This window comes from Elaeis guineensis, chromosome 11 (genome assembly GCF_000442705.2).
Source record: "Elaeis guineensis isolate ETL-2024a chromosome 11, EG11, whole genome shotgun sequence".
In the NCBI taxonomy this organism is placed as follows: domain Eukaryota; kingdom Viridiplantae; phylum Streptophyta; class Magnoliopsida; order Arecales; family Arecaceae; genus Elaeis; species Elaeis guineensis.
In genome coordinates this window covers 93,946,803-93,959,962 of record NC_026003.2, presented here as the reverse complement: position 1 = coordinate 93,959,962, position 13,160 = coordinate 93,946,803, and the positions used below count along the sequence as shown (strand labels likewise).

The window sequence follows — 13,160 nt, the reverse complement described above, 5'->3', positions numbered from 1 at the left end:
AGGGATGGACCAGAATATTGCTCCAACAACCAAATAATTACATTGGGAATACATGTGGAATATAGAAGTGCAAAGGAGACGACATAAAATAATACACATCAACTTAATTTTTTTAAGACAGAATACAGTATTACAGTGATCTAGAAATCTATTCAGATACAATTATGATAAAATACAGGTAGGAATAAAATTTGCCAAATTTAAGATGGGGTTCAAGCATCTTATAAAGCAAGTACAAATGAAGTAAACAAGGAAAAAGAGTCACAGAAAGGGAGCAGAACCTTAAATAACAAACTCCAGCTACTGACATCAAAAAAGAATCTAGCATATACCTCAATGCAGAAAGTATCAATTTTCATGTGATAACCTAGTCTGGAATTTTGATTAAACAATATGACATCTACATATGTACATACTACTTTATACAAATAAGAGTATATATCTCAGTCCATTTACTCTATATCAACGGAATTGGAAATACTATGGTCAATCTTTGCTCCTAAAAAGAGAACTATTTTTCACAAATCAAATTTATTATAAAAACAAATTTCACAATGGCTATCTCAAACATTTAAATTTTAAAAGATAATGGTTGTTCTCATAGCCCCATTCTCTCCCTCCATCTTTTTTGCTAATGTTCACCCCATGGTTTGCCATACCACCCCATATACCGCCCAGTACAAGGCATACTATACCATACCAGTCTCGTACCAGTATGCTGTCTTGTACCATACTGAACCGCATAATACCACTATAATAGAATGGCACTGATATGGGGTTCGGTACTGAGATAGCAAATCTTGGTCCACCCATTCTCTCCTCTTTGTATCTCCCTCTATCCATCGAAATACTGGCCTTCACAAACATCTACATTACGTACAGAAGGGTGAATGGTAATTATGTCCAGAAGCATATGCAACCATTGGATTTAGCTAAAAGCATCGCATCCACCAAAATAAATAACTTTAACCTAAAAGACCCACTCCACGACTTCCACTGAAACTCTAGCACCACATCCACCAATAAGTTCCTTTGGAGTAACCCAAACCCCCTCCAAGACTCACATGACTACCGGGAGTCTGACATTTCTCTCTTTGAATCCCTCCAAAAATTTAATGCTACAACACTTCTCTACAAGACTCCAATTCTTTCCTGGAAGGTCCTTAGGGGCTCCTGTTCAGTGCATATGCAAATTTTCCCACTATTCTCTTTTGTTCTAATTGGACCTCATGCTCCAATTGCACTAATCAATCTTAATGCAAATAGCTAGCAATCCACAAGCTTTAAACAAAAAGACTTTGATGGTTCCCTCATTGATCTCTGCTGCCACCAATGCATCACTTGCCCAATCTCTTCATATCCCAATTCTTCATGCTCCGCTCATGATGGGCCCCAATCTCAGCTACTAGCCAGCATGACTTGATAAGTGTATTATTATCTGATTTTAGTGAGCATTCAGTTAGCTATCTAGCTTTTGCGGAGTCTTGTTTTTTAAGATTTAGTCCATGATGAAAACTACAATAACAACCATTAATTTATCACAGAATTGCGGCTATAGCATGATAACCCATTAAGAATGACCAATTATTTTTCCTGAAAATATAATAATAATGTTTGTTGTTTACACTCTCAAAAACATACACATACGTACAGCCCCCATCTTTCATGTGCACATGCAGAAAGAAACAAAAAGCAAAGAAAAGAAAAACATAAGGAAGCTGCCTAGTGATTTGTTTGGTTTTCTATCCGAATTTATGAGTTATAGCTATGGATCTTATTCTGGTCAAGGTTATGTCTAATGCCTAAGACATTACTTGTAATTTGCATAAATAAATCAAAATACAGGAATAAACGGTCATGTCTAAACATGAAGCATTGATTTGAGACTAAGCGAATCCCAAAGATTTCAACCCACTTGCAATCATATGGGCATACAATCCGATATCATTTATCACTTGGATTTGTACCTATATGCATTTGCATGTATAGTTTTTACTAGCATGTACAAATAAAGACATATAGATACATAATATACATATATACATATAAATTTTATACATTATATACACACACACACACACACACCCCTCTCCTTCATTCTTCCCAGCTCCGACCTTATCTGTACTCAATTTTATACTTTTAAAAGACCCTCAAGGACAAGCTCTCCCCTCTCGCACCCCCAACCACCAAACAAAAAAAAAAAAAGATACATTTATCTCAAAGAAACACACATCAGCACCCACTAATCGACACCCCCAAGCTCCTCCTTAGCTCAGACTCCCATCCCTCCTCGTTAATGACCCTTGTAATTCCTTAACTGCCCACTGCTTGCAAAAATATCTGCTGCATCTCTCACCCTAGTCTATGTAACTCTGTCTACCATTTCCCTATATCCCATGCCCATGTCTCACAGTTTTGGAGGCAAGAACTACCCAACCTTCTTGATTCAAAGGTTCCAATTAAAATTAAGTTTTAATAAGGATGTATGATTATTAATAATTAAGGATGTGTACTGTAGATGAGATTGGTGATTGTTACATGGTTCATTTTGTCTTTTATCATTAATTAGTTCTGCTTATTTATAATACTTCCATTTATTATTTTAATTTTCAATATAAATTCACATTTATATAATTTTATTTTATTGATGATTTTTCCTCTGACATGAATTGCAGATGTAGTAGGTTATAATGCACATTTATAACCAAGTTAGGCAATTAAAAATAATTACTAATGAAAAAAACAGAATAGGTGAAGTGAAATCATAATTAGTTCAGAAATCTAAAAGAAATGTGTTGTACACACATGCGTGCACGCACATATGCACATATCCAATATAAATTAGAGTACAGCATAATAAAACAGTACCATTCAAGCATAAATCCAGTACTTAACATATGTTCAAGAGCTGCAGTATCTTATACACTCATCTATCATCTTTCTTTCCTTTTTTTTCTATTTTTTTTTTTGTTTGCTTGCATCGCATGCATTGCGATAAAGTGGACCCACACTCACAATACTTATCGTCTACGCTTTGTTAAATGGTACATGAACCTTTATAAAATATTAAAAGTATATCAATACATGAATGAATACCACTATTTGGTTGATGTTACTGCGATGTAACAGATGATGAAGATAAATAATGAAAGTTCTGGATGACTGTGAATTATGAGGTACAATCTGAAATTCTGAATGTCTCCCTTATGCAGGCTTGTTGGAGTGAGTGATGTCTAGAAAAATGATGGTCAAAGGACTTCCGGTGGTGAAGATTCAAAAGTAAAGCCACTTCCAATTCATTTACAGTTCAGGTATTCTGCAATCTGAAAAACTTAATGCAGGGAAGAATAACTACAGAGTTTATTGGTATATTTTCAGTTATTGCTGGAAATATTAGGAACTTAGGACTTTTAGTAGGACTCTAATGTTTCAAGCTCAGCATCTGCGCCTGATTTTTGAATGTTGATTTGCTTGTAAACCCTAGCTAAATTGGCTGAAACTGTTGGATGACCAGAAAAAACTTTCAAAATATGATGGTTAAACAAATGCAAACAAGAAAAAAATTTAAAAAAGCAAAGAATTAAGAGGCCTCGCATAAGCTTTCTTCAAGGGTCCTTAGAAGTCAGGGCAGCCAAACAGTAGTTAAATCCAAGTAAGGTTGACCCGTCTTGAACTATCCGGTTCGGAGCATGCCCAACCGTATCGGCAGTAGACTGAGACAATTCCAGCCTAAACGAGACACCCACAAGGAACCTAGGGAGGGAGAAGGAAAGAGAGAAAAAGAGAGAAGGGAAAGGGGAGGGAAGGAAAGAGAGAGGTTGAAAAGACCTCCGAAGGCTGCTGGAGGACCGACAAGGCCACTGCTGTCACTGCCGAGGCGGTGGGCCTTGTCCCCATTAGACACAATAGAGAAGAGAAGGAAAGAGAGGAAAGAGAGGAAAGAGAGAGAAAAGAGGAGGGAAGGATAAGGAGATGGAGAAATGCCTCCAGAGACCGCCAGAGGCTGCTGGAGGCATTGCCAAGGCAATGGGCATCCATTGCCTCTATTTCGATCAAATGGAGGCCCACCACCTTGGCAACGGCTCAAGCAACCTCTGGAGGCTGTTTCTCCCTCTCTTTTTCCTTTCCTCCTCTTTTCACTCTCTCTTTTTCCTCTCTTTTCTTCTCCTCTCATGCCCATTGCCTCTGTTTCGATCGAATGGAAGCCCACCACCTTGGCAATGGCACAGGTAGCCTCCGAAGGCTGTTTGTCCCTCTCTTTTTCCTTCCCTCCCCTTTTCACTCTCTCTTTTTCCTCTCTTTCCTTCTCCTCTCCCCCTCTCCACTGTGTCAAATCAAAATGAGGCCCACCACCTTGACAGCGATAGCAGTAGCGGTAGCCTCGCCAGCCCTTCCGTAGCCCCCGAAGGCCGTTTCTCCCTCTCCTTTTCCTTCCCTCCCCTTCTCTCTCTCTCTCTCTCTTTTCCTCTCCCTTCTCCCTCCCCCCTTCCTCCCCCTTCTCTCTCTCTCTCTTTTCCTCTCTTTCCTTCTCCCTCTCCCCATCTCTACTGTGTCAGTTTAGGCCAGGCATAAAACAGTACAGTGGCATACCGAACCGTACCGCTAGCCGACCAGTCTAGGATCCGATACCAGCATGGCAAACCATGATTAAATCTGTTGACTATTATAAAAAAGCACAACCTTTTTCTCAGCTTTTTTAACTGAAAAAGAGCGAAAGCTAAGGTTAGCATAAAACAATGTGAGGAACATAGTTCAGTTCAATAAGAAATTTTACTTCTGTGAGAAGTTATGACATAGTAAATAAGTAAAAGCACAATAATAACAGGACAACATTTTGGATTCTATGTATCATCAGCTAGTGGACTGTTATTATTTAGAATTACTGATAAATGTATAAACATCTTTGTGCAACAGTGTTCTATAATAGAACATAACAGATCCATTTCGCTGGACCAAACATCACCACTAAAAACCATTAAGCATGAGCTGCACTTCCATAAAAAATTCAGAATTTCAGCCAAAACAAATCTACAAGCCAAACTTGCTATCATACATATGAGCTACTTGTTCTTATGCTTACGCTTTGCCATTTTAGCTATCCTAAATCTGACATCACATAAACATCATATTATCGTATACTAGCTTAGCATCAAACAGGAAAAAAACAAATTACCCTCTAAAGTCTAAACATGATCCATTTGAAGTTTTAGTAAGAAGAAAAATTGATTGATTTAACATGAAGCCACCAAAAATATACACTCAAAAGGTCCTAAGGAATGATTCTTTTTTTCCATGTTCTCATTGACATTTATGGTTTTCGCTGCTTTTTGGATTTCTTTACAATTTATAACTGTAAAACTGGAACTGAGACAACTGAAACAACCTAAACAGCTGAAACAAACTGGAACCAAAAGCAGAGCTGAAAATTGCCACCGTAAGGGTTTATAAGGAAACTCACCTTTTCACATACAACTGTGCGGCGCGGGACAAAATAAACAAAGTATTCTCTCTGAACTCCTTTGGAAAGATCATGCTGAATATGAGATGAAATGAATTTCATCAACTTCATCTGAGAACGGACAAGATAGAGCACTTTGGAGCATTCGGTTTGAACATGTTCTGCAGAGAGATGTCGCAATTCTACACCATATTCCTGTTCAAATTGTGAAATGCATCACCACGATCATTGAACCAGAATTTGTCATTGAAATGGAGCATGCAAACACAAATATAAAATATTCTAAAAAAAAATAAAAAATAGGGAGCTTTGATGGAACATGTTATCTAGGAACAAGTGGATTGAGACTTAAATTAGTGAATAGAAACTAGCAGACTATTAGCACAAAATATTCTCATATATTACCATATGTAAGAATGACAGTGTCCACACTGTTTTTGCAGAACCATGATTCCAATTACCTGTAAAAATGAAAAGTTTAAACACTGTTTAAGAAAGGAAAGCCTAGGTAAGTGTTTGTCATATGGACTTAGCTATGAGCAAGAAGGGAAGACAACTGTCTATGTTTCAGAATATTTTAATCTTTAAAAAGTTCTTCTAGCAGGCCCATACCCAGGTGTGATACTCAAATCCATTTTCTACTAATGCAGGCGTTTTGGGGCAAACGGAAGGGTCTGGACAACATATGCTTAAGTAATCCCCTTGCCTTCTCTATGAAGGTCCCACAGCCAAGGCAGCTATTATGTATGGACCAACTTTTGTAGCAGGTGCCCAAGCAACTAAAGGAGAATCAGTTTTAAACTGTATTGGTGGTGGACCAGGCATAAGGTGGGATGGATCAAAGTAACAAACAACTCAACTAGGCAGACTATAACATTTATTGGCTTTCTCATTACCGTTGGAACACCTTATTCAATTTCAATTACAAGTTCCATTATTTTTTTTTAATTTAGGGGTCGATTTTGCTTAGTGCACCAACTTGGATCATCAAGCAAACTTTTGCATGATTAATTTGTACCACCCACAAGTTACAAGTTTGGTAGTTATGCTAGTTAGCATGTCATATTATGCTTATTGTTGGAATATTATTATATTTGAAAAGTTATATTTGGAAAGCATAACAATTCCTCCATAAGAAATATATCAATTTCTCCATCAACTCCACTATCCCTGATTTTGTATCATTTGATTTTTTTCTTTATTTGTTTCCCGCAATCATGAGATTGTATCTTTTCTTTATTTATTTCCCACAATCATGAGATTTTGTGTGGGTCTTAATGTATTATATATTTGTTAATGATGCAATAGATAAAAAAGCTTCATTTTTTTCATTTGACATGGTATCAGAGCCAAAGGAGAAGGAGAAACCCTAGCTGCCATCCTTTGTCCTGCAACAGTCCTCACCGCCATCCAGTCTCTGTCCGATCAGCTCTTTTGTCTTCTCTGTCCGCTGCAGCAGTCCTCATCGTTGCCTTTTTTTCTGTTCAATGCTGTTGTTTGTTCAAATCAGCAGCCACATATTTCTAATCTTTCCTATCCACTGCTATCTTCCTAGTCGCAGCAGCAGATTAAATGTCGCCAGTTCCTTTGTCGAGTGTCCAGCTGCAGCAGCCGTCGGCCAGTCTCAATCCCACCAGCCCTTTCAGTCTGTCCAGATCTTATTTTCTCTGCAAAAATCTATTCTAAACAGCAACTGTCGTTGTTCTTTTTTTTTTGTCCAGATTTTTCCTGCTGCCCTTGATTGGATCTCTTCAATCCAAAATCAATATCCAATGGTTTCTACTTCGGACGTTATAGCTACATCCACCATACCCACCTTCAGGATGAATACACTTGTCCTCACTGGATCCGCTACGATCACTGCTAACAAGTTGAATGGTAAAAATTATTCGTCATAGACTGCATCTGTGGCGTTATAGTGCAAAGATCAGGATGTTTCTGACCATCTTATATCCTCTATTGATCAGATCCCTGTTGCTAGTCGAGACCAGTGGAAAAGAATCAATGCTCAGATTCTTGATTTGATTTGGCAGACCATTGACTCTGATCTACTTTCTATCTTCAGACCAATCCGTAGATATTATGGTACCGAGATCCGCGGTCGAAAATTGTACTCGAGCAATTTTAAACACTTGTATGATGTGATCGGTTCTCTTTTTCATCTTCGGCAAGGAGATTCTTATATGTAGTCTTATCTGGGGCACCATCAGTCATTTGCTACTGAGTTACATGAGCTATTACCATTTTCTCCTGATATTCGGGTCCAGCAGATCACTAGGATCATCTGATTACTGTCTTATGTCTCCATGGGATTCGTTCGGATTTAGAGGGTGTTCGCATCTAGATCCTTAGTTCAGATCCTATACCCTCTCCTACAAATGTTTACTCCGTTTACTTCGAACATCCACAGGAGTAAACCATCCTGATGCAGCTTTATCCTCCGACTACTCCGCTTTCTCCACTTAGTCCTTAGAAAATTCAGGTTTTAGAGATGGACAAGGTGGTCATCGAGGCCGTGGTGGTAGAAGTGCTCGCGGTGGTGGTCGTCCTTGGTGCACTCACTATAATCGTCATGGGCACATCCAGAACATCTATTACACTCTCATGGATTTTCATAGCGGACTGCACATAATGTGCAGACTCAATCAGCTGAGGATAACTCGACAGTGTCTGCCCCAGCTTCTGACAGTGTTACGATCTCTGGAGAGGAGTATACACGGTTTCTTCAGTTTCAGACATCACAGCAAGCTTCCTCATCCATCACTGCTCTAGCACAACATGATAATCCGACTGTCTGTCTTAGTCACTCATCAGGTAACCTTATTCCTTGGATTTTTTATTCTGGTGCCTCTGATCACATATCTAGACACAAACATAATTTTGTCTATATCATTGAGTCACAAACCTTACCACATGTTACTTTGGATAATGGATCCACTACTCCAGTTCAGGATAGAGAAACTGTTTCTCTTCATGCTAATTTGTCCTGGTCTTCTGTTTTATATATTCTTGATTTTTCTGTTAATTTAATATCCATTAGCTAATTAACTAAACAATTGCATTGCTCAATTACCTTTTCTTTTGATTCTGTGATGGTGCAGGACTTGAAGACAGGAAGGACTATTGGTTCCAATTTTGAGTCTTGTAGTTTGTATCGATTGTCTGAACACCAGTGTGTGTAGTTGCTGCTACGCCTCTTCAAATTCACAGTCGGTTGGATCATCCTCATCTCCAAAATCTCCAAAAGATGGTGTCTAGTGTGTCTGGTGTTCGTGACTTAAATTGTGAGTCATGTCAATTAGGAAAACAAAAGTCGTAGTCTTTTTTCTAGTCAGTCAAATAAACGTACTTCAGCACCCTTTAGTCTTGTTCATTCTAATATTTGGAGATCTAGTAAAATTATTTCTTCTATAAATTTAACTATTTTGTCACTTTTATTGATGATTATTCTCGCATGACTTAGGTGTATTTATTACGTAATCATTCTAAATTATATTCAATTTTTACTGCATTTTATGCTAAAATTAAAAATCAATTTGATACATCCATTAAAATTCTTCGAAATGATAATGCCTATGAGTACTTATCTACTAATTTTCAAAACTTTATGACTACTCATAGAATTCTTCATCAGACATCTTACACTTATACGCCTTAACAAAATGAGGTAGCAAAATGCAAGAATTGTCATCTTGTGACACAGCATGGATACTTCTTGTACATATGCACTTGCCTGTTCATTTTTGGGATGTCGCTATCCTTACTGCATGTTATCTCATAAATCATATATCCTAATCCGTGTTGCATGATCAAATTCTCTTTTCGATTTTATTTCCTAAGGACTCCCTGTATGTCCTATCTCCTAAAGTCTTTGGGTGCACCTATTTTGTCCATCAGTCTAATCCTGGTCATGATAAGTTATCCCCGAGATCTTTAAAATATATCTTTCTCAGATATTCTCGATCCCAAAAGGGATATAGGTGCTACTCTCCTGTTTTTCATCGTATCTTTATATCGTCTGACATCACGTTCTTTGAGTACATTCCTTATTTTTCTCCTGAGTCCAAGTCTATTGTCTCTCATGAGGAGTGTGGATCTATTGGGCTGCCTGTATCTCTTCCCTCCGGTGATACATCCTTGTCACCTATGCCCATTCCTCCTCTTCTATCTCCATCTAGATTTGATCGGCCAAATTTTCAGGCATATCAGCATCGTGCACCACCTGAGATCCTGGTATCTAAGCCCACGGATTCAACACCGGCACCAGTCGCTTCTCTGCCAGATAATCCTACTACACCAACTCCTTCTAACCTGGATGTTCATATTGCTATGCGCAAAGATAATTGAACAAAACATCCCATTGATCGTTTTGTTAGTTATCTATTTTTATCTCTCAGATATTCTACTTTTATTTTCTCGCTTGCTTCGATCTCTATTCCTCGTACTGTTACCAAGGCACTTGCTCATTCCAGCTGAAAGTAGACAATGGATGATGAGATGTCTACACTGCATGCTTTGAATACTTGGGACCTTGTTCCACTTCCTCCAGATAAGTCTATTGTTGGTCGTCACTGGATTTATACTGTTAAGTGTTCTCCTGATGGGCAAGTTGACAAATTGAAGTCTCGACTGATTGCAAAGGATTTCACTCAGATGTTTGGCCAAGATTATCTTGATACGTTCTCACCTATGGCTAAACTCACATCTAGTCGTCTTCTCCTAAGTTTAGCTGCTATCTTGCACTGGCTCCTTCATCAGCTAAATATTAAGAATATGTTTCTGCATAGTGATCTTCACGAGAAGATTTATATGGAGCAATCTCTTAGGTATGTTGCTCAGGAAGAATATATATGTCGGTTGAAGAAGTCATTATATGGCCTGAAACAGTCTCTCCGGGCCTGTTTTGGAAAGTTCAGCTCTGTTATTCTTCAGTTCGGCCTTCTCGAAAGTACTTCTGATCATTCGATTTTCTATAGATATTCGGAGTCAGACAAGCGCATTCTTTTGATTGTCTATATAGATGATATTGTTATTACTGGTGATGATAGTAATGGCATTACTGCTCTGAAGGGTTATTTACATCAACAATTTTAGACCAAAGATCTAGGAGAGTTACGATACTTTCTTGGTATTGAGATTGCTCGATCTCGTCAAGATATAGTTATAAATCAAAGAAAGTATGTCCTTGACATGTTGGAGAAAACAGGTTTATTAGGGTCTCGTCCTGTTAATACTCCCATGGATCCTAATGTACGACTTGTTCCTGGTCAGAGAGAGCCTTTGTTAGATCCTGAAAGATATCGAAGATTAGTCAGAAAACTGAATTATCTTACAATCACCATACCAGATATATCTTTTGCTGTTAGTATTGCCAGCCAGTTTCTCGACTCTCCTACTATTTGTCATTGAGAGGCTGTTGTTCACATTCTTATATATCTAAAGAGTGCACCAGGCAAAGGATTATTTTACCAGGATCATGGTCATAGCCAGGTAGTTGGCCATACTGATGCCGATTAGACAAGATTTTCCTCAAATAGACGATCTACCTCTGCATATTGTGTCTTTCTTGGTGGTAATCTTATCTCATAGAAGAGCAAGAAGCAGGGAGTTGTTGCTCGTTCCAGTACTGAGGCGGAATATCATGCTAGAGCTTTAACCACATGTGTGCTGGTATGGTTAATGTCTCTCTTAGAGGAGCTTGGGGTTATTCAGTCTGAGCCTATGAAGTTATTTTATGATAACCAGACTGCTCTTCGTATTGCCTCGAACCCTATGTTTCATGAGCGTACGAAGCATATTGAGATAGATTGTCATTTTATTCGAGAAAAGCTACAGTCTAATATTATTTCTACGACTTTTGTGAGCTCTAATAATCAACTGGCTGATATATTTACTAAGTCATTGAGGGGTTCGAGGATTGATTATATTTGTAACAAGCTAGGGCTCCATAATATTTTATGCTCCAACTTGAGGGGAAATGTTGGAATATTATTATATTTGAAAAGTTATATTTGGAAAGCATGACAATTTCTTCATAGAAAATATATCAATTTCTCCATCAACTCCACTTTCCCTTATTTTGTATCATTTGAACTTTTTTTATTTGTTTCCCCGCATTCATGGGATTGTATCTTTTCTTTATTTGTTTCCCACAATCATGAGATTTTATATGGATTTTGATGTATTATATATTTGTAAACGATGCAATAAATAAGAAAGCTTCAACTTTTTCATTTGACACTTATGTTTTCGTGAAACCTAATGGCCAAGAATTGGAGTTGAAAAAATTGCTGTATTCCAATATGAAGACCAATCTTGATGAAACACTTATAGTATGCAACAGCATTAAGCTTCACAAAAGTTCCACTAGCTGACTGGTTACTATAGATATACAAAAGTAAAGAAGAAAGATGGCAGCGCCACTGTTAGTGACAATAAGTCTTAAATTGCTTCACCTACTAAGGAAATATTAATAATTGGCAATATAGACAGATCCCTGATTTTGGCTAAAGGGGTGTCAGAAGTAGAGCTTGAGATGCTAATAGTGAGTAAATAACTATTTAATATATCATTGTATTTTTGGAAGTTTTGATTAGCTGATTTCTGGAGATGTTTTCAGAGTCCCATATAAAGTAGGATTGTTGTGAAAGATTCCTACTTTAGGTATCTGTTGGGTTGGATAAGTAATAAAGTTGTTAGCATTTGATTTGTAGCTATTTTAGGTATCTTTCAGTATAGCTATATAAGATTCCAAAATTTTAACTTTCAGAAAAGATTTAGGAGATCAGTTGCTTTATTATCAAGAATCATAGCTTACTTGTAGAAGTCATGAACAATATATATAAGGTTTAGTAGGTCTAGATGAAATATCATTTCCCATTATTTTTTTGGGAAAAAAATACTGGATTTTTTAAGTCCAGTTTTCACCCTTCTTATCTCTCTATCTCACTTCCCCTCTCTCTTCCCGATCTCTCTCTATTATCTTTGATTGCCATGTTATCCTTAATTTCCTTTTCTAAACCCTTCAGCTTTCTACATAAATATTTGTGATCTAAAAAATTGTTACAGGACTACCACATGCCACCAACAATTGATAAGTTCCCTTTAGAAACTTGTTCTTCGTACCTATACCTCATGTGAAAACCTCAAACAGAAACAGATCATTTTAAGTTTTGTAATTGCCAAAGAACACTTCTACCCAGATTTTCTGCAGCAGAAGGCAATGTGATTTCTTGATCCAAATCCTAGTTTTCCAAACCCTTTTGGTCCTTCCATGACTTTGAGGTATGCCAATTTGTCCTACATCAGATGCCCTGGTATGAGGGCAAAGTAGATGACCAATCTCAGTTTGGTGCTAGTTGTATAGTACATGACCTTAGAACAAGAAACAAAATCCTGAATTGCATTATTTCAAATTACAAAAGTGTATCCAAGAATGATGAGGAAGCAAATCTAGCATATTGGTCTGTGTGACTCAAAACTTAATGTCTTTGAGGACATAAAAACTACCTTAGGGAAAAGAAACAATTGAGCAGCTGATGATGCCATAAACCAATCAAAGGACATGAAAGAGAACCAAATAATGGTCGAAGAAAGAACAACCACAAATTATCACCTACACCACATATGAATCATGCAGGAAGAAAATGGTCATATGCACACAGTTCACATTCTAACACTTATTAGTGGCAGATATTTGAGG

At 37.6% G+C, this 13,160-nt stretch overlaps 1 protein-coding gene across 3 annotated transcripts in view; it reads right to left on the bottom strand.

Moving 5' to 3' along the window:
* Nucleotides 1-13,160, bottom strand: part of LOC105061150 (vacuolar protein-sorting-associated protein 33 homolog) — a 62,386-nt gene that overhangs the window by 46,202 nt on the left and 3,024 nt on the right. For 2 of the 3 annotated variants that reach the window (XM_073245584.1, XM_073245586.1), the window contains exon 4: nt 5,459-5,653. In XM_073245584.1, the coding sequence (XP_073101685.1) occupies nt 5,459-5,653 (195 nt within the window). Of the gene's footprint in view, nt 1-5,458; nt 5,654-5,863; nt 5,920-13,160 lie in introns of all 3 variants that reach the window. The other variant, XM_073245585.1, reaches the window with a different exon arrangement.